General features: G+C 33.0%; 1 protein-coding gene and 1 long non-coding RNA gene across 4 annotated transcripts in view; both read right to left on the reverse strand.

The window, feature by feature from the left end:
- Window positions 1–1,074: 1,074 nt before the first annotated feature.
- The window catches only part of LOC133781481 (pentatricopeptide repeat-containing protein At1g03100, mitochondrial-like), a 71,498-nt gene continuing 49,478 nt past the window's right edge, over window positions 1,075–23,094 (reverse strand). Inside the window, exons 1-2 of one of the 2 annotated variants that reach the window (XM_062220487.1) lie at window positions 5,151–5,211; window positions 1,075–3,900 (exon numbers count right to left, since the gene is read on the reverse strand). In XM_062220487.1, the coding sequence (XP_062076471.1) occupies window positions 1,532–3,838 (2,307 nt within the window). In that variant the 5' untranslated portion in view covers window positions 3,839–3,900; window positions 5,151–5,211 and the 3' untranslated portion in view covers window positions 1,075–1,531. Of the gene's footprint in view, window positions 3,901–5,150; window positions 5,212–23,094 lie in introns of those variants that run through there. The other variant, XM_062220486.1, reaches the window with a different exon arrangement.
- LOC133781487 (uncharacterized) lies at window positions 7,128–10,285 on the reverse strand. Of its 2 annotated transcripts, none has more exons than XR_009870135.1 (4): window positions 10,046–10,285; window positions 8,221–8,470; window positions 8,021–8,099; window positions 7,128–7,179 (listed from the first exon to the last, which is right to left on the reverse strand). It is a non-coding gene; the product is annotated as an uncharacterized LOC133781487 (long non-coding RNA). The 2 variants fall into 2 exon arrangements; XR_009870134.1 differs by having other exon boundaries at window positions 7,128–7,188.

Here is a 23,094-nt window from a genome sequence, read left to right on the forward strand (position 1 = left end):
AATCTAAAAAGTTATAAACCCTATAAAAAAACAGAGCATTAAACATGAATCAAATTTAAAATGAAAAGTAGAGAATTCCTTGGCACATTAAATAGTAATTATAGCTAAGGATGCATGTGGTAATTATAGCTATTTGGATCTTAAAAAAATATCGAGTTTTCATTGCTGCAAATTGTGAATGTTGGATGTTGAGATGTGAGTTTCATTTCAAAACCAAAGATGGTAAAAGCTGTGAATACTAGAGCCTCCTGATGACTCATAAATATTTTGATAATTTGCATAGTATCTGTGATTATTATGATGCAACAGGGGCCTCATTTAAGTATTTCATGATTGTTTTTCTGTCAAGAGAGCTTATTTGTGGCTGATTAATGCTCCTGTGAATTATTTCATAAACCGCATCTTCTATTTATTGAATACTAGGAATAAAACTTTTCATGATATGGTTCTAGGTCCTCAGTCCATGGCATTCTATATATGGAATGCTAACAATAATGTTTGGTCAGTCAGCTATTAGACAACCTGACATGGATGTTTTGGTTTCATCCCTTTTTGAATCAACCAAGCTACTTTATGAGTTTTAAACTAAAAAAACAAGACTATGCTTGTTGTTGGTTAAGCAGTAAGCATTTCTCAAAATTAAATTTATATAATATATTCATAAAGCAAAATACTAATATTGAGAAGTGTGTGTCAGAATAATATTAACAAAGATGTGGTTGTAGTATAAGGGAAGATACATAATGATCATCTCATCTTGTGACCTTTATTACTCTTAGCCAAATAATCTGTGCAAGAATTGAAGCCTTGTGTGATGGAAAAAGAAAGTTCATTAACCAATTGCCAACATCACATTTAGCTCAATCACATATACAAGTACCAGAAACAGTAAAATATGTATTGATATACTCAGGAATTCGAGAGCCTGAAGATTACAACCTTACTCAGTCTAGACAACAAGTTCAAAATCTGGATTCTGTAAAACTAATATGCCAATTTTTCAACTTGAAACCATGAGGATTTCGATACAATCAACTCAAAACTAGACAGCTAATTCAAAATCCTGCAAAACTGTTTTCAATCAAAATAGCTTTTAAAGCCCATGTTTATTGCTTGTATAAATTATTTGAAGGCTTACTTTACATGATTTTTCTTTGTAACAGAGAAATTAAATTAGAAAACAAGAAATTTGAGGGGAAAAAACCAAAAAACAAAACAATGTTCTAAATTCTTAGGCCACGGAAGGCTCTGGAATTGGCCAAGGTGAGACCCAAAAAGTGGTTCATTTTCCTGAAATTCTGGTGGAGACATGTAACAGTCTTCTAGAGAGCAGCCATTCCTCTTGCTCAACTTCAGCCAAAAGCTTAGCCATAGGGTAAGAGTATAAACGACTCCAATTTGGTCATTTGATTTAATATCTTCCAAGAAGTAATCAATCTTTACAGCCATTTTCTGGACGGACCAAAACATCTTTCTATTGCATGAAGTCGCATTGGACAAGAGCTTATAAGAGTAGGGTGCCAAAATATTATCAATTCAATCCCACCCACCTCTTAAAAATTAATGCTTCCTCCCTCTTTCTGTGTTGGCCTTCAGTTTGGAATTTGGGAGTTTTGCCCCTGTAAAGTGTTTTGTGGTACTTCAAGAAAAGAGTCCGGTATTTGTACTTGTCCACAAACATTTTACCTCTCTCCATCATCTCCACCACTTCATTTGCTCGGCTGAAAAACCCACCCCTCACAAATGTGTAAAGCACAGAATCCAAGAGTTCCTGATCAAACTTCATTGGGGTTGCAGAAGCAAGAGATTTCATCTCCCCCCATAGTTCTGTCACTTCTATATAGTTTCCCCCAATAGCTGCATACGCAGTTACCATGGAATGGAATGTCTGAGCATTTGGTGTATGACCAAGACTCCTCATTTTCTTCAGAGCTTTCTCGGCATCTTGCATCAATCTTTTCTTAGAGAAAAAGTGGATTACATTGTTCCAATCATGAACTCCAGAATCCACTCTTTGCCCTTCCTTGATTTCGTGCAAAAGTTTTCCCATTAACTTGGCTTCATTTCCCTCTTCACATCCCTTGACCAACTTCTCGAATTCTTGATGACCAGTTTTCGATATCTTTGCCACTTTCATCTCTTTGAATAGATGGAGGGCTCCTTGTGTATCTTCTTGCATCACCTTGGACTGAAGCAATGCCTGATAAGAGCTAGAATCTAGTTGGATTCCTGCCCTACGAGCATCGCGAAGAAGTGCTGCAACGTCTCCTACTCGGTTTGCTTGACAATATGCTTTTAAGAGAGAAGAATATACAGAAGAAGCAATGCTGACACCAGCCAATACCATCTCATCTAAAAGGTCATGTGCTTGGTCTAACCAACCAAGCGATATGCATGAACTTATGACATGAACTATCATTGAATCATCATTGGAAACTGGAGAATCTTCTCTCTCTACCTTGATGAGAAACTCTGCCAAATCTTTAATCTTTCCTGCTTCTAGAAATGCTTTCACTAATTTCACCAAAATTTCCTCAGTTGGTTGGATGATACCTCGTTCAGATGTTAACAGTTCAACTTGAGTTTGCAGCTTAGCTAACATGGTATTCAGCACCTCCTTTGCTTCAGTATCGAGTTTCACAAAGTTCTGATCTCTTAAATACTCCTCATAAGATACCAGGGAGATTTTAATTGGTCTATCATATTCCAAACCTCTAGATTCTTCATGGCTCGAAGTCAACCTGGAACCAAGAACACAAGAGGATTTGCCTTCATTTCCAACAGCATCAATTACTATCGATGCAGCAGCAAAAGAGGACCTAGCTACTTTTGCTTTCCGAAGCATTTCTAAAACCATGTTTGATGCAGAACCAAGATCACCCAATTTCAAATGGCATGTAAGCAAACAATTATAGAACTGTCGCAATTGAACATCACTTAGGTTGTGTGCATCATTTATGTACCGTTGGAGTTTCCTAAGCTCTTCTCTTCGTCCATTTCTCTCGTATATATGTGCCATGACTATCAGTAAGTCAGAGTCAAGTTTCACACCAACTCGAGGCATCATGTCAATGAGCTGCTCTGCTTTCCTATGTGTTCCAAACAAGAGGCACCCGGCCAAAGCAATGTTGAAAGCAGTAGTATTAGGCTTCATAGCCAGCAAAGGTGCGTTACTCTTTTTCCGTGGATCAATCCTACTATCTTGAAAAAGATAACCAATCTCAAGAATCAACTCAGCTGCAAGATAAGCCCCAGGACCAGTTTGACACATATATGCCAAGGTTGCAGACCAAGCAGAAACGGGAGGAAATTGCTCCATTTCCACCAACTTTCTCAAAATAGTTGATGCAGGAACCGACAATTGGACTTTCGCTAGAGAAATAGAGAGATAAATTAGTGTCTCTTTCTGTAATAAATTATGTTTTCCTTTCTCAAAAATTCCTTCTACCATCCCAAAGGCCTTCTCTAACCACAGAACATCAAGGCTTTCAGCAAAAGCTGCAAGAAGTTTATTCACAACAGACTTTCTAGGGAACCCATCTATCTGCATATGTTGTTTATAAAATTCCCACGTATCTTCAAGTCTATGCTCATCAAGTGCATTCTCTATTTCCACACTTATCCTAGCTGGGTCTCCAGCCTGCACCAATATTGTTCCTGTCATAGTCGAGAAAGACTTCATCTCAAACGGGAATTCATTATTCCTTCCCAAAAATATAGCCACCTCATTTGGATTGGCTAAACAAGAGCGAGCAAACCCACAAACAGAAATGGAACTTGAATAAGCTTTAAACTTGTGCGCATATGCAGGGAAGAGTGCAGTGATACGATAACCCATTTGTCTCCTAATATCATCATCTCTTCTGAAGATAAAAACCCCCTCAAAAAACAAGAAGAAATCTGCAAAAAATGAAAACTCTACTTAGGATTTTGAAAAATTATTATGAGATAACCACTTAAAAATGATATTTCAAACCAAACTAGCAAAGTTGTAATTTTGGCATCTTACACACAAGAAAAAGAAACAACACCAACAAAAGCAGTTGAAGAACTAATAGATATGAAAAGAAAATAAGTGAAACTAGTAGTGATATGAAAAGCTCCATTATTGCTATGACTACTGAGCTGATCAAACCAAACCGGTAAAGTTCTAAATTTCTCCCTCCCTTCCTTCCTCTAACTATATATTTTATCTCGTACTTTATTATTCCATTATGGTCAAACCAAACAAACCAGTGAAGTTGTAATTTCAGAAAATTCCTTACAAGAAAAAAGAAAGAACCCCAGCAAGAGCAGCTGAAGAACTAACAGACTCTGTTACCTTATATTAAAGCTGAAATTTATGTAAAGTGCTGTAGCCAAACCAGCAATGATATGAAAACCAAAAAAATATAAGAGGCGCTACTGTAATGTGTCAAACCAATCCATTCATGAAATAAAAAAAATAAAAAAAAACTGAATTAATGTGTTAGCGCCCAGTATCTTACTTAACAGACATTTCACCATATACTTGGTGGACAGCAATGATATCGAGTGAGAAAAAGAAGACAACTTTGTTAGCAGTGTGGGATTTATTTCATAACTGACAAAAATTATAAACTGTAAATTAAATTATAAATTTTGAATATATAATGTAATTTTCTAAACAAAAAGCACAAACAACAGTGTCATAAAACGACACTAATTGTTGGACAAAAAAACCACACCAAAATTACATAAACGACACATTACCAAAAATAGGAAAAATGAGATAGAAAGTATTGATGAAACATTTTCTTGCAATGTGGAATTCAACATGGTTAAAGAAAGTGATGATCATGAACCAAAATCTGTATCTGAATGTCAAAGGAGACATGATTGGAATAAATGGAAAGATGCTATGCAGACTGAATTGGATTCACTTAATAAGAGAAATGTCTTTGGACCTATTGTTCACACACCTGAAGCTGTGAAACCTATCCCAGACAATGGATAGGTTTTTTATAGGCCAAGAAATATCAGGCAGTGGATATCCATGAACAAAAATTTGGGACCGAATTCCTCTTATTTCCAAAGGAGGAGGCTCATTAAAATTATACTTAATTTTTTATTAACTAAAAAATGGTAGCAATCTCCCAAGGGAAAAAAGGAAATAAGAAAGAGAAACTTACCCTCTAAGACAGTAAGAGGTGGTTGCAGTAAACCCTTGTGATTGTGATGGCAGTGCTCTATGGATCTGTAGAGTCCAAGAACTTTACTTAGCTAAGATAGATAATAGTATGATAGTATGTTTAGTATCATCATTGTTACTGTGGATTTTTGGTTCAGACCGGGAATTATTTGGACACTCATAGTAGTACTTATAGATTTTCTAAGTTTAATCTATAGTTTAAGAATATTAAGTTAACCTAAGGTTTGATTAATGTGACTGATATTAAGGATTATATATTTTATACTATAAGGTTTAGATATCAACCAATAGGATTTTAAGCACATGTTATGAATGGTGATTAAGGATTAAAGATTTTTGAGGATTAAATATAATAAGGAGTAAAGTTTGAATGTTATAGGGTCAGTCAGCAGCTTTTAGTACGTTGAAGGCTTAGTCAAGGCTGTTTACTCCATTCAAACTTAGCTAAAAATGTGTAATTTCGTGTTTAAATATTCAGCGTGTGCCGATATATCGCAGCTATAGGGGGCGATATGTCGCAGCACGTAGATACGGAAAATACGAAACGATGCACGGTCGCCTCGGGCATACTGGCCCAGGCGATATATCGCCTACAGGGGGCGATATATCGCCTCCTCCAGCATGAATTCAAATACTTTTGAATTCTTTTCCTTTCAGCCATTCAAACTTCTTCAACAGTCCAGCATCTTTTGAACGAGTCTTCAGCCTCTGCTGAACGATTATTCAAATGATTTTCATCTAAAAAGCCATTATTTTTATTCAAGTAAAATCAAGATACTTTCATTCCCAAACTCTATAAATAGGACCTAGTACCCAGCCATTATTCACCATTTGCTCTAAGTTCAGAAGCTGCTAGTGTTAAGTGAGTGTGAGAGTGTAAACACTTGGTTTGGGAAAAACTATAAGCTTAAACATCATAAGCTTATCAAACACTTTGGGAAGTGAGTTCTATAGTATTTCGGTGGAGGTTAGATCGATCTTGCAATCTTTGAGGTAAAACCAAAAACTCTAGTTCCTTTCTGTATTTTATGTTATTTCCTTTCTCAAAACCTTCTACTCAATCCCCTAACCTTATTCTTATTTTGGTTAGGGAATCCAAGCTCTTAAGCATATAAGTTGGTAAGCATATTTTCTTTTAATGGTTTAGTCTTCCTATTCTCTTTCATTTCATCTCCTTTCTTTAGACTCACTCTTGTTCATTATGGTTTTAGGAGTGTTCCAAAAGTCCTAACTCAGTCCATTTTATCCCGGTAACTTTGGTAAGGAAAATAGGCTAGAATTAATATGTTATGTGCTTATGTTATCTATATGTTTTATGTTATTAAAAGTGTTATGATATGTATATGTGTATGTTTGTAGGCTTGGGCATATGACCCATATGACTAACAAGACCCCAAATGGGTTATGGGCATATGACCTACTTAGCTAGTAGGACCCCATTAATCCCATGGGCATATGCTTGTTTAGTCTATGGGACCCCAAGTAATAATGGCCATTATAATAAGTGTATTATGTGTTATGTTATGTCTTTACGTTATTATGAAATTATGTTTATGTTTATGACTATGTGTTAGGTTTTTCCTTGCTGGGCATTAGGCTCATTCCTTTCTGTTTATGTGCAGGAAATAAGCTTTAGAGGCGGAAAGATTCGTGACGCTTAGAGGATGTGTATCGATGGTGAATGGAGTCAAGGGGCCGAGCGTTATTCGATTCGAGGATGTAGTCTTCTTTATGTTTTTTTATGGTTTCAAATGTATTTTCCGCATTTTCTATGTAACCCTTTTTACTTTAAGTTGTTTTTGTTTTAAAGACGATGGGTACCCATATCCTACTTATTTTATGAAAGTAACCTTTGTTTCCACAAGTTTCAATAAAATTATGGTATTTCCACAAAAATGTAAGTTTTATGTATAGATTCGTTAATGGTCCAAATAGTCTAGATTAGTGGGTCGTTACAGGATCTCTGTTGGGACATCATTTCCAGTAGGGGATCAACCTCTCACGACTGCCTGGAGATCCTAGTCATTACTCACATGAATAAGTTGCTATTCTAACATGACACACACAAAAGGAGTATTTCAACTTAATTATTAAAAATTATTTTTAACAAACAATATAGAAGTTTTAAAAAAAAAATTAAACTTATTTATTTTAAATGTGTCCCACAAGTTTTAAGCTATTCTAGACACTTTATTTATCACCGAAAATTAAGAGTATACATTTCTAACAGTTAAACTCAACATACCAACTAATAACACTTTTTAAAATAAATCATAAATCATTCTCCAAAACAGAGCTCCTAAATAATCCTAAACAAATAAAAGATTCAAAAGAATAGATCAACATACAAAGTCCATATAAATTGATTGCATAAAAAACAACTCATGAGATTTCAAAGTTTCACAGAAAAAACAGCGCTTAAGCTGTTCTTTGATTGCAATAAAATAAGTTCAAAAAATAAATACATACAATAGGATCGAATAACAGATCTGAAAAATAATCAAAAACAAAATAAAATCATTGAACAGATTCAAAATGTACTCAACAACATACTTTAAACACTTCCCATTATTACCATTAGTTTGTGTCTAACATATTTTGAGATATATAATATACACAAATGTAATAAACGGACTAAGAGACTATCACAGACTTAAAAGTGACAAAAAAAGACAGTGAATCAAAGTAATGAATCACAACTCAAAAACTAAGGACAATGCAATATATCAAACGTATTAGAACAAGGAAAACAACTCAAAGCCTCTGATAAAAAACACAACTCCATAACATCTAAGATACATACAACTCAATAACAACTAAGATATGCATTAGGTGCAAACAAAAATATACCTCAAACAAAAATCTACCGAGCCATTCCAAGCTGCAACCTAGCCACTGCAATCCAAAGCCATGACCCAGCACACTGCTTCTGAAAAGATACAAAAACACAAACTAAGCATATTCAGTACACAAAGACTCAGAAAACAACATAATCAGATTTAAAAAAATAATACCCACTACAAACAAAGAAATAAAAACTAAATACAAACCACAAACGTATAGAGTAAAAAATTGTTATCAACAAAGACTGAGACAAAGGCGGTTATGGGTGGCTCCGGAGGCAGCTTTAGGCTAGTAAAATGGAGGCAGTGGCGGCGGCTTACAGAGCTCGTCAATGGAAACGGCAGAAGGGGATTTGACGAAGAAGAAGGGGATTGCAAGTGACAAGTTGAATGAACAGAGAGAGACGAAGAAGAAGGGGACTCCGAGGTCGACTGGTATTACTCACGTAAGGGTCAGCTAAAGCAGCATTGTAGAAAGAGATAGATTGTTAGAGAGAATGAGATGTGGCGGCTGATCATATACAAGATAAGTTAATCTTATATATATATATATATATATATCAAACTACAATATCAAACATCCCAAACTTAGTTTCATGTTTTGTTGTTTGCTTTTAATTTTATTCTTCAAACTAATTTATCTATTCTCAATATCAAAGAAATAAAAATTCAAAACATAACCAAAATAACATATATATATTTAAAATCAATGAATATGAAATATGAACCAAACAACAGACACATAAATCTTTCACAGTTAAACTCAAAATAAATATCAGATTTACCCCTTCCCCTTTAAGGAAATAAAAATTCAGATTCAAAACATACTTGTATATAGATCAAAAATCAAATTCAAACTCAAAATAATAACTAACTAAAAATCAGATTCAAAATTTTTGCTGACATACCAATATGTTAGTCATCTCTCCAAAAACAAAGTTCAGTCTACAATATCAAACATCCCAAACTTAGTTTCATATATACTAATCAAAATGTATATAGATAAAACTTGTACAAATACTTAAGGCATTATAGAAATATACAAATTATAAAGCTGCACATATTAAAAAAACAATTCCATATATGTTTAATATTATTCTTTAAATTTATTTCTCAATTCTCAATATCAAAACCAAAAGCCCAGAATTTATTCACTAAGTTCACAACCATTCCCAACATAAAAAATTGATAAAGAATAAGGCAAACCACAATGCTCTGATAAAGAATAAGCAGAGAGAAGCATGAAAATTATTTCTCAAATACTTGTAGAATATATTAATCAAAATGTATCGTAGATAAAGCTTGTACAAATAACAAAGACATAATCATGACTTAAATACAAATATACAAATTATAAAGCTGCGCATATTGAAAAAACTATTCCAAATAAACCATACTCTTAATCAATCTAGCTATTTGCATAGGGAACAAATCAATATGAATCATGTAAAAACTTGTAATATAATGAAGGCATCGTGATCATGATTTAAATTATCAGATTAAAACAAACTGAAAAAAAAATTCATCAGATTAAAACATACTAAAAAATGTCTCTGATTCAAATAACCAAGAGACAACCAAAAAACACCACAAACGAAGATAACCTTAAAAAATAAATAGTGTTGATTGAATCACAACACTTGAAGCTCACAAACAAATCATCTAAAACAAAGAGCATTATCATCATATCAGAAGGTTTTATTGTTTAATTCTACCTAAGAGACTAGGAGCCCAAAGCCAAAACAGAGAATTGCCCAAATGGTGCAAAATCGATAGATTCATCATCAACAAACACTAACAACAATTCAGCAAGAAAGTACCAAAATATAAAATCTAAAAACAAAACAACATAGACAAATCAAACCCTCAAAGCCACCAAGACCAATCACAAAACTTCAAAGCCACCAATACCAATCCAAAAATCAAACCTTAACAAACAATCCACATAAAATTTACTAACAATAACTAGGTTCTTGATAAAATAATTAGAAAACCAAGTATTTAAAAGAAAAAAAAGTACGCGAAATGTTACAGGTTACAGAGGCTAAACGACTGTCTGAGCTAGGATCGGCGGCAGCGGCAACTCTAAACGAGCTAGGACCGGCGTTGGCTCAAATGTTTCTTCAGAAGCCAGCGACTCAAAGATTTGAAGTAGGAGGCGGCGGCACACACAGAGAAGAGTTCTAATGGTGGCTCAAGTATTCAAAAATGGGAGAATAGAGGGTCGGATGAAGCATTTGTAGAAAGAAGAGCAGAGATGATCGGTAGCTTAGGTTAGGGATCTCCCTTCTTTTTTTCTTTCTTATTTTTTGGATTTTATATAGGTGATAAGTGTTTGTTTTTTGGAAAATCATTGGTGCATTAGGCAAACAGCTAATCTGGGTTTGTGGATAGCCTACTCTAGTTGGGAGATTTACAAATCATAATTGATGAACTAGGAAATCTCCAATTGTTAGTTTAAACTTTGAGGAGATAACCCATAAGATACCAGAATTTATGGTTTTAAAAAAAAAAATATGAGCATGTTTACATTGACATAATTGAAATTACATAATGACATGTTGAGACATGAAACAAAACCCATTTGGCTCATTTTGAAGGATTTCTCCATAGTAAAAATCCTTTGAATACATGTTGTGTTACTCCTGTAAACCTTTTGTGTTCATGTCCGGCGTCCATGGAGAAACATAACTCATAATTGAGAAGGAAACTTAAACTTTAAGAAGTTGCATCTTGAGATTAGATTAAACTAGCTACATTAAAATTGCCTTGAAAAAATTTGTAATGGTGTTGAATTGTTCAGGCATTCGCATGGAGTCGAAAGTTGCCGGGTTGGAGGTAGATTACTTGGATAAACTTTCTGCCTAGTGATACACTGTTTGGTTTTACTGGAATTGGAGAGGGTATTTTGCTCATCAGTCTTAGGCTTTGTGGTTAATTAGACGATGTGTTAAATTTATTTTGAATAAGATTAGTTATGTCATAGTTCTATGTGTGAAATAGAATGAATGATGTAATGTAGTGATAAAGTCAACATCCAGATGAAACTCAGTCTTGTGTATTTGGTTTTTTAGCTTTGATACTGGGGGTCTAGCGAAGACTCTTTTTACATTTGCATATACACGTCGACTGACAGCTGTAGAAGGAAGCTGGTTTGGGGCTTGGGGACTGGAAAAAATGATGTGGGATTTAATCATCGTTAAGAAAATACGCTCTGTACTTGGAGGAGATATTAGATCTATGCTCTGTGGTGGAGCTCCTTTATCTGCGGATTCACAACACTTCATCAATGTAATTATTTCATATTCTTGAGATTTACAATAATTGAATTTGAGGTTTAACCTTGTTATTTAATACGATTAAAAGGTTAAATTATTGGATTGCAAACTCTACTAGATTAGTGTGTCCACATGTGAAGTTATATATCATACTTATATGCACGCAATCACTTGTCTAAATTCATTTAGATGCTAATACTTCCATATTTAGTTCCATGCTAGACTAACTATGCACTGTGAAATTCTTGCAATGGGTCGTGTTATTTTTCATTTCATGTGTATCTATTGTTTATTATTGCATACTTTTCTTTTTGGTTGATTATGCTTAAATAGGGCTCCTATTGGCCAAGGATTTGGCTTGACGGAAACTTTTGCTGGAGCTGCTTTTTCTGAGGCAGATGACACAGCAGTGGGCCGTGTAGGGCCACCCCTTCCTTGTTGCTACATTAAGGTATATTAAGAGTTGATCATTTATGCGTTAATTTCATCTAATATAAATATTCAACTGATTACTTTTTGACATAGTGGTTATATAATATTTTGTATTGATTGCTTTTAGCCAGGGCTTAATGAGAAATTAAAATGCATGAAGCAACATGCTTTTAGATTAGTTCACTTAATATTATTGACTTCGATTTAAAAGGAATGATTTCTTTTTTCTTATTAATTTTAAAATAGATTTTGGGAGATGAAAAGAGTGGAAATGGATTATGCAAACAATGATATTCTTGGAAAAGCAGTTGAGAAGAGTCTTAGCAGCATTCTAGCAAGTGAGTTTTATTTAAAGATGCGTGTTAGATTTAAAATTGTTCAAAAATCTTATTATTTGCATAGATTTATATGGTAAATAACTTAAATGTATTGAAAACTATATTTTATGTTATAAGAGAATTTGAAAACTAATATTGGTGGGGCTTTAGTATGATTTATGCTTACTTAGTTGTGGCAGAGGAATTGGTTCGTAGTAATTAGTTGGAGGATGCCAATAGGGTTCTCTTGTGGGGTGGTGGTTTATTCTTGTCCCATGTGCCTTTTTTTTTTAAAAAATTTATGGAATATACGTGTACAAGTAATGTTAGCATTTTCTTTTTATAAGTTGATGCAATGTCTTGAGATTATTCCTCTTAAGGTTGAGGACTTCAGCTGTAGTTGTCTGAGTTATGATTGGTGTTTACAATAGTGATTGTATATAATTGCTGCATATATAACATGTTCAGTTACGTTTTAATTATAGTCATAAGTCATAAGGTTTCTTGTTCTACTGATTTTCTTTATTGATTAAGATAATATATAATGTATTTTCTTAGCTATGCATATACATGAACTGTTCTAATAGGTGATAATAAATAAAGCAATCTACATTTGTTTTGATATGAGTTTTTGCTGCTAAACCATCTAAGGGCTTCTCTTTTCTTCACTCCATCCCACTCTTGTTGAATTTTATTGTTGGTCAGTTTAATCAAAGAGATGTTCTCTGCATTTTCTTTTCTATTTGGCTATTATTAGTATTCATTGAAAGGCTTATATGGGAATAAAATTGGTCTCAAGAGTCAAGACAGTCCATGGTGGTAAAGCAACTGTATATGAACCTATCATTTTTAATATCTATTTCCACTGAACCATTGATAATGAACCAATATCACTCTTCTTCATTGGCTGTAATAGCTTTTGGGGAATGACGGTCCTTGTGTGTTTTCTTGACCCTGTTTTTATTTTTGTTACCTTTTGGGGAACTGAGGCATATATAAAGGGATCTCATATTTTCATCTCAGCTAGGTTTGGTTCATTTGGCTATTTTTTCACTTTCAAGGTATTCATTATTGTAGAGAAAATGCTCAAGATAGAACAAACTTTCATGGATTTATCATTTCCCTTATTTGTATTGATAATAAATCTGATTTTTTTCATCCTTTTAAATTGGAATACAAACTGTTTTTGGTTTTTTGTTCTTTCTATGTGTGTAGTGTCTGCTTTTCTTTTTATTGTTGGTTTTATTTCAAACTGTTGCATTATTGTTGGCCTTTGCTATCAGTTTTTTTGCTGCTTTTGCTGCCTCTTGTCGTTGTATTTAAGATTTTTGTTGTTCTTTTTATTTTGTGAGCTCTAGTTTCCAAGGACTCTATAGTGGGTTTGGATAGTTTCTTGGTTGTAAGAGTTGTAATTTTTTTTAATGATGACTCCTAATTAAAGGTCGAATGATGTTGATAGTTTATTAATTGGTATGTAATTTTGCTTTCATTTTAGTGGCTTCATTGGATTTCAAATTGGAGGGAACTTTATTTGCAGCAGTTTGCAAGAGGTATGCTTTCTTTTATTTTTGTTAAAATACTTTGCAAATGTTAGAGGAGTTTGAATATCTTAGATATTCATCCATAGTGAAGTAGGTTCTGAGATTATTATTATTGTGTGCTGCGGGGATAACGGAAGGTTGAGAACTTGTGTGTATTAGTGAAGTAGGTTCTGAGAAATTTGTGTGCTGCGGCGAGATAAGGAAGAAAACTTGCGTGTTGTTTGAATATTTTGAATTGATAATGATTGATGGTTGATTAATAAATATGGCTGGAATGTTTTCTGATTTTCTGTTAGTTATTTGATGTATATCTAATAAACTTCAAAAGATTAGTATCCCTTTTGTATACACCTATAAAAGATTAGAGGATCAATATTATTACCCTATATTAATTATCCATTTTCTTAAACCTCTGTAAACATGAATGTAATATGCTTCATAAGATGTAATGTAATAACCAATATTCACGAGTTCATGAGTAGGTGACAAGCCAAAAACATCAAACAGTGCAAATAAATCTTCTAAAGTACCTGTATACGTAGTTTATCAACTTCAATCATTAACAGAGATCCTAAATTCCCAGTGAGAATTTCCGAAGCATCCACATACTTTGCTTGTTGCTCCAATATAGAAATGTATACCATCAGAGCTGCACTAATTCAAGGTTTTAGCATATAATCAATTGACAATAGAACCAAAAAAAAATATTTGGTGATATATTAATAAAGAGAATATTAAAGCATGTATGTATGGGAGAAGATGATATATAAAATTATTTTAGTACAATATCGTTGTATGAATATACACAGATTAAGCTAGCTAGCTAGCTCTAGTCTTCCCGTTCACACATAAAATTGGGAATTTTTTTTTTGTCTGTTCTAGCAGCTAGTGCCTTTTGTGTTTAATTAAAGAACAATTGTTAATTTATTAAAAAAAAAAAGAACAAGAATTCATTCCTATAATGTCTGAAGTGATTAGGGCACCCCCTAGAGGTTTTTATGACATGGAAAATTATGATGAGCAAGAATTCATGCCTATAATGTCTGAAGTTACTGAATCTAGATTATATAATGTAGTGGAAGATAAACAATATGTTAGAGATGATTGTGAGGGTATATTAGTTTGATTATTGTTGTGTTTTTTGTAAATTGTAGAAGATGTTGCACTTGACATTTAAAGTTGTAATCAATGGAAATTTCAGTTTATACTTCAGCTCATTAATTTGTTGTTTCTTATTTGTGTATTTTTAGCGAAGAACTCTTGAAAACATGTCTTTTATTTATTTACTTAGTTTTTGCTGGCAGTGGCTAGACTGTAATACGGATGATTTCCCATCATCTCTTTGTAATACAATCTGGTTTCTTATAATAAAAAATAAATCTTAATAAATACCTAACAGCACACACTCAACATCATAGCAGCCAAATAACAGAAAAAAGAATAGTACCATAAATCAACAAAAACGATTGAATTTAATTCAGCGATAAATTCTAGATCAGTTCTCAACACAAACACCTAAACTTGCAAGAATTAGCTGACCAATTAGCAGTAGACATCAAAACTGCCAAAGCCCTCAAGCTTAAACTGCTGGTACATATTCTTCTCTATTTTTCGTAAAAGCAATGTATGATCTCCCTCATTCTACAACTATTTCATTGATCAATAAATGTTGTGTTTGTGTCCTAGGTAGGCATGTTCATTCCTCAAATACATATTGCTGGATACATGCATATATGGACTTTGTATTGAAAACATATACCCACAAATACAAATACTTTACATTTATAGCATATTCCTAAAGGTGTTTGATATAACATTTATTACTGTTTCTCTCTATCTTTCGGGAAGTTGAAAACAATATCTTCTATCCATAGCAATGGAGTTTTGTTTTTCTTATTTTTGGAAGGCTCCCAAACATAGTTTTTGCCTTTCTTATAAGCTGCAATTTATAGTATCCAGGCATGTTTCTATTTTTTTAAACCAAAATCATGTCTGTTCTAGACTTTCAGGGTGCAAAAAAATAATTATGTTACCAAGCAAGAAGGCCTAAAAAGTGCAGTCATTTGAAAACAGTTTAAGCTGGAATGTGTATGAAAACAAACATTCAAAAACAAAACAAAATTATACATGCATGATAGCAACCAAATAAAGAAATGATACGCTTCTATAAAATATTGAACAGTTAACAGAAAAGTTGCCAAAATAAAAGCCTTAACCAAGCCTACCCAAAAGAGTGTTCTGAACCTTTGAATCATTATCAACCACCTCTTGTTCCTCTTCAATTTCTTCATCATAATTTCCATCGTCAAATACAGATGCAGTAGGCTTCAAAGTAGCCAATGAATTAGAAATGTATGCCTTTTTGGGCAAAAGATAGTCCTCCTCAGTGGCCGCTTGAACCTCTGGTCCTTCATATTGCTCATCAAAGTCTTCATAATCAACAGCATCTTCAGCCTTCTCATCATAATCTATGTGTGAGAGAAACACAATGAACATAATCAGAAAGTTTGACAAAATGAAATGAGCTAAACCATAGACTTTAGAAAACATATTATTTATACATTATTTTATTTTGTTTAATAAGAACTAGACCCTACTATTGTCAAAGACAAAATATAAAAGAGATGAAAAGTCCACTGAAATCCAAATAACAAAAAATGCTCAATCTCTTGAAAAACCAAAAATACAATTTCTGAATTCTTTTTAAACAAATCACTGAGATGCCTACTTTAGCCCACATAATATCAATCTCTTTTTCAATATTAAAAAATTTATCTTGTCCTTTTCTAAGCACAATGACCAACAAATAGCCATCACAGCAGAATCCCACAGCTACTTTCTATTTTCGTTACCCACTCCTAAAAATTGAAACTTAACAAATTTACAGAGTACTGTAAAGTAATCCAAAAAGCCTCCAACTATAAATAGTTTTACATTATCCACAATCTTTCAGAAAAAGGCAATGAATAAATAAATGATTGACTGTCTCATTGCTGGTTTTGTGCAAAACACCAGCTCTGAGACAGAGCAGAATGATCCTTTCCAATAGACATAGTGAGTTCCATTCATGTAGAAAGTAAACAGCTAAAATCTTAGAATTTAAAGTTGTCCTTTAAAAGTTCTTCCTCAATTTCACAATCATCCCAAAATCCAAGTCTCTCTTCTATTTCTACCTTAACCCTCACCTGAATATGCAAATATTGTACAATGAAGAATCATGTTGCTTCTAGGTTCTCCAAGCAAGAGTTTTCTATGACAGCTATTGTGATGTAATACTAGTGATCTACTTATGGGTTCAAATCAAATCATTACACTAAAGAAACTGAGAAATGCCAGGGTCCTCCAAAAGTATAAAGAAACTCTTCAAGAGGAGTATAGCAATTTGGCATTCTATACTTGTTAGATATACACTTATAGGAACCAAAAATTCTACAAAGAAGTACATAGGATATGTAAAGCTACCTCACATATATATATATTCTCTTAGTCACTAAGTAGACTAAGTGCTGGCACTAAGAATATTCTCTTAGTCAACATGTCTTTTATTTATTTATTTTTTGATGGCAGTGGCTACTAAACACAGTCGTATGTAATGTAAAAATTCTACATTTTTATGGAGTGGAAAAAGTAAATATAAATAATATGAGGATAAAAGTGGCAAAAATGGACCAAGAGATGCTTATCCGCTCTTTTACTATTAGTATGACACTTTGAATTTTTATTTCTTTGATGCCAAGAATGACTGTTTATTTTTTTCTTTCTGACTTTTATTATAAGTTTTTTTTTGTGATAATTGATAATATGTTGTTATATATGATTTTTGTAACTCATCAAAATTCGTACTAATTATAGAAACGGTTGATTAGAAACTAATCAAAGAGTTTGCCAAGTACAAGATATGTCACCTCCATCTACAAAAGGAAAGAGGCCAAAACACATACCTACAAGAAAATTAGTTAAACTCCTCAATGAAAAGAGGAAGAGCTTTAGACTAAATTTGGAAATGGATAAGGTTGTTGAAGAGAGATATGGAGCAAGTGCACAAAGGATGATGAATTGAAGGATGGAGCAAGTTTCACGCATGGTTTACTTTTGTGTATCTTGTAATGTTTCTATTTTTCATTTTTGAAGTAAAAATTGTTCAAGATTATAAAACTTTATTATGTTATGCTTTCAAACTTAAGTTAGAACTAAGTTCTCATGAAGTAGACACATTTATAGTTTGAATTAGTTATTGTTTAAAGTAATACTTATGGTTTATCAATCTATTGAGAATTACATTTTATGATTAATTTTGATTTTTTTTTTTATCAAAATACAATAATGAAAATCTTTTAATTAAAAGAAAAACCATATAAGTATACTTATCAAAATAAAATTTAAAATTTTATTACTATATGTTATGATTTAAAAACATATTATAAGCGTAAAAAATCGTTATGGTTTATATAATATAACAAACTGAAAATGTTATCAAAATAATCAAATGTAACAGTTGAAAAGTGTTATGAAAAAAGTACAGGATTAAACTTCAAATTTATAACCAAAAACTCTATCTAAATGTTATTATTTGAATATTATAGCACCTAAAAATGTGTTATTGAATAGTTTAAGATAACACCGAACATAACATTCAAAAACTGTTATAGAAAATACTGGACTTTTAATAACAGGGGCTATGTTAGCATTTTCAGAAGTGTTATCAATAGTCCCGGTTAGCAGTATAATTAGTGAGAATTGAATTTCAAAATTGTACTACTGCATGTTAATCCATAAAATCTTAGCTTACGAAGTGATCTCAACGTGGGAGACTGACTGTGTAGAAAAAAAACCAAAGATTACAAAGGACGAAATTTTCTTTGAAAGTTTCTTAGTTTTATTGTCTTGTTCGAACTAATGAACTAATGAATAAACTTCATTCTATTAGTTTAAATGCATGTATTTAACAGCTTTTCATTGAAGAAGAAAGAAATGCAATTTTCTTTTCTAAAAATGCTTTTTTTTTTTTTGTTATAATTAAATGGATAACTTTATTTGAATAATAATACAATTGTAGACACTCTAATTTCAGTTAAATGTAAATTTTAACTTTTTGATTTAACAAACATCTAGTAATTAATTCTAAATGAAACCCCTTTTTTTTTTTCTTTTTTGCATCCTTGTTTTAAATAAACCCTTCAAAAATATTTAAATTTTGCATTAATTGTGGCGCTTTTATACAAGACAATTGCTAAGGAGCACCACTGGTGCTCAAAACCACAAGTATGTGGCATATCGCTATTGGTGTAATCCAATATCGGGTCCTACTTATTTGAATTTAATAAGTATTATGGGGTATTACTAACTAATGATGGGGTATCATCTCATGTGGTGTTAGACACTTTAAGGTGTCAAATAACAACACTCTTTATACAAAGATATTTTTACAATAAACTAGAACAAATTAAGTATAATATTTTTTTAAAGACGGCTATTTTGTTCTTTGAACGATTTGCTAATAGGGTATAGTATTGTCTCTTAATTATTTTGTTTATTTTTCAGATGTGATAATTGGTTACAAGTGTATCTTTAGTTGGTTTAATTATTAAATATATTGGATGAAATTGTAGGATTTTGTATTACACCCAAACCAAAAAGAGAGTTTATTTGAGACTGATTGCCTTTTTTTTTTCTTTGTAGAAATGAGCTCTGAAAATAGAGGTCCAAAACGACACAACAAAAACACATACTAAAGACCAAACAAAACTACAAGCAATAACAATAGCGAACGGAACCTAAAACAAAACCAAAGCTGGAACTTCATAAATGACATGGAGACATTGCTCAGTTGTAGCTTTTGACAGAGTTAAGGATCGAGCAAGGACAATCCTTGGACGCATGCACTCATCGCCACCAAAAGCCAAGAGCAAATCTTGGTAAGATACTGCCACATCAGATGATAAAATAAGTAATATATATGAGTTGTTATAAGAGTCATTACAAAGTGGTTTGATAGTATAAATAATATTTTTCTAGCCTTTTTTTCTGAGATATATCATTAATTAATTTAGAACAACCCAACAAAACTTCACCAGCAAGTGACTTTTTAATCTTGATGTACTTTTTTAATAACCAAAATTTAATTATTAAAACAGAGAGCATTATAAGTACTTTAAAGTATATCAATGTGAAAATTTTACCTTCTTTATCTTCACAAAGAGAGAATGTTGTGCATGTCCTGCAGATTAGAACTTTTTATGAGTCTTGTACACAAGTGTCATTAGCAATTTAATATAACTTTAGGCAAATAAGGAAATCACTTACTAGTTAATGCAAAGATAGTTTTCTCCGCAACACAGCCCATTTAACGATGATTATCACATAAAGCCAATCTCCTATTTCATGCATCAACTTAAAATAAGAGAGTCTCCAAGATGTGTTGATCAATAAATTTCCACAAATGCCACAAAATCCGATAATAAATCCAACTCCAGTTCCCTTGTAAAACCATGGCAAGTCAAACCAGTGTCTACCATTTTCATCATCTCCTTCATTGTCGTAAGCTGAATATGATGGATCATGCAATGTCTCATCTCCTGGGCAAGAACTTGATAAGGGAGGTCCGCAGAGTCCAGGATTCATGGAATATATAGAAGCATTGAAGGTTTGTAATTGAGTACCACCATCAGGGATTCTTCCTGACAATTGATTATATGACAGATCCAAGTAACTCAAAAAAGATACTTTAGCCAAGCTTGTGGGAATTGGACCATATAATTTGTTGTGGGACAAATCAAGGACTTCTAGCTTCATCACGTTCCCAATCTTTTCAGGAATTCTTCCACTCAAATTATTCCTTGATAGATTCAGTAGAACCAATTGAGAAAGAACAGCCACTTCAATAGGAATCTCTCCATTCAACTTGTTACTTGATAAGTCAATAATTCTTAATAATCCCAAATTCTTCTTATATTCGTGTTCTTTTCCTTTCCAAGTGATTGAGGCAATATTTTCATAATATTCATTACCACCATCGCGGTTATAAGGACTAGCGAAACTAGCGAAACCTATATTTGTGGAGAGGGCAGTTTCTTGATAATCCGTTATTTGAACCATTGCTGTGAAATTTTGAATGCAAGAAGGAATGGCTCCTGATAAATCATTCGCAGATAAATCTAATATTTGGATTTGAGTAAGATGACAAAGATTCAATGGTATACTTCCATAAAATTTATTTGACCTCAAACTAAGAAAAACCAAATTGTGTTTTTCTCCAATCCATGGTGGTATTGTCCCTTCCAAAGTATTATTCGTCAAATCTAGAACTTGAAGTGAAGTGTTATCTTCAAATGAGGAAGGCAAAGTTCCAGAGAAGTTATTATGCCTCAATTGCAGAGTAGCAATATTTCTCATAGTAATTGAGCTTGGAATATGGCCAGACAACATATTATATCCTAAATTTAAAACAGCCAAATTTGGGAAACTCTCCCAACAATCAGGCAGGTTTCCAGATAAATAATTATGGGAAAGGTCAATCATTTTTGCTCTATGGTTCTTCTCTTTGGCTTCACATAGAAAAGACCTAAACTCAGTAAATGCATTGTTGGAGAGAAACAAACGTGTTGCATTGATGGAAAGAGACGGTGGGACAGAACCTTGGAATTGGTTGAAACTTAAGTCAATCTTATATGATGATTGTACTGGAAAATTAGGCAAGGTGCTGCTAAGATTATTTAGGGCCATATTTAAGTAATACAAGTTGGAAGTTATATTTGTGAACCAAGAAGGAACAGGACCAGAAATAACATTATTGGAAATGTCTAGATGCTCGATATTTGTTTGGGTTTGGAGCCAACTAGGGAATTCTGGACCTAACTTGCAAGACCTTAATCTTATCGAAGTGAGTTGAAATAAGGGGACCCTACTGGAGTTGAATTTCAATCTCACAGGTGAGTTATATGATAAATCTAGTGTTTCCAATTTGGGACATTGTAGGTTGATCACTTCAGAGATAATGCCAGTAAGAGAGTTCGAATCAATATATAAATGCGTAAGATAATCAAGCTTCCCAATACTTTCACTAGAAATATGATTGAACGTATTGTTAGATGCACTAAAACTTGTCAAATTTGGCATTGACGAAAGATCAGGCAATAGTCCTGTCAGCTTATTATCGTCCAAATACAAAATTTCAAGACTAGGAAATCTTTTTAAACCACTAAGAAAAGGACCTTCCAACTGATTATTATAAAGATATAACTCTCTCAAAGATGGAAAAATATTTTCAGTGTCATCAAGAATTAACCCTTCAAGTTGGTTAGAACTCAAGTGTAAAATTTCTAATGAATTCTTGGTGGAACCTGATAGAATTTTTAAAAGATCGTGTAATGTTCCACCAAGATTGTTAGAAGACAAATCCAATTCTTTAAGATTGGTAAGGTTTCCTAATGAATTTGGTACACCACTTCCAACATCATTAGATGACAAATCAACAAATTGAAGTGATTTTGTTTGTTCAAAGGAATTTGGAAAGGAACCATCTATGATGCTATTTATGAGCAAAAGATCTGTAAGGTGAACACTAGAATTTAACAACCATGTAATTGTGAAAGGATGTATATAATTGTCATGTAGCCAAAGAGATTGGAGAAAATGAAAGGAATCATTTGTATGGGAAAGAAATGAAATATCTACCTTGGGAAGCAGACAATTTGATATGGATAAGCTTGACAAGGAAGGTGCCCATTTCAATGATTGAAATTCTGCTACAGTGAAATTCACATTGGACAGTGATAAGGTCTTTAAAGAAGTGAGATGAGAGAGCCATTCATCATTATCAATACTCATCTGAGAAGTGCTTGAAAGATCAAGAGATTGCAATTTGGTGAGATTTCCAAGTTGTGGAGGAATAATTCCAGTGATAGGATTTCCCGCAAGATCGAGATATGTAAGCTCTTTCAAAGAGCCAATAAACTTTGGAACCACACTGATGTTATTCCATGCAAGATCCAGATATGTAAGTTCTTTCAAAGACCCAATAAACTTTGGAAACACACTGATGTTATTCCCTGCAAGATCAAGATATGTAAGTTCTTTCAAAGACCCAATAAAATCTGGAAGCGAGTTAATCTCATTAAATTGAAGATCGAGATATGTAAGCTCTTTCAAAGAGCCAATAAACTTGGGAATCCGACGAATGCTCATCCCACCGAGGTCCAAGTGATTCAAATGTTGCAGTTCAGCCAAGGAAGAGTCAAGCTCACCACCAATTGTTTCAGTCCCTCCAGTACCAATGGAAATAACATGATTGGTTTGGTTGTCACAAGTGATGTAGTCCCACTTGCAGCAGTTTTGGTCGGCGCTTCTGTTGGTCCAGCAGTTTTGGTCGGCAGTTTTTATGTGGAATTTTTTTTAATGTTAAATAATTATTTTGAAGACTTATTTATGATGTTGATTTATAGACTTATTTATTGGTTAATTTGGAGACTCAATTTTTATCATGTTATTAAATCAGTGATCACTTTGAGAAATAAT

This window comes from Humulus lupulus, chromosome 6 (assembly GCF_963169125.1).
Source record: "Humulus lupulus chromosome 6, drHumLupu1.1, whole genome shotgun sequence".
Lineage (NCBI taxonomy): Eukaryota > Viridiplantae > Streptophyta > Magnoliopsida > Rosales > Cannabaceae > Humulus > Humulus lupulus.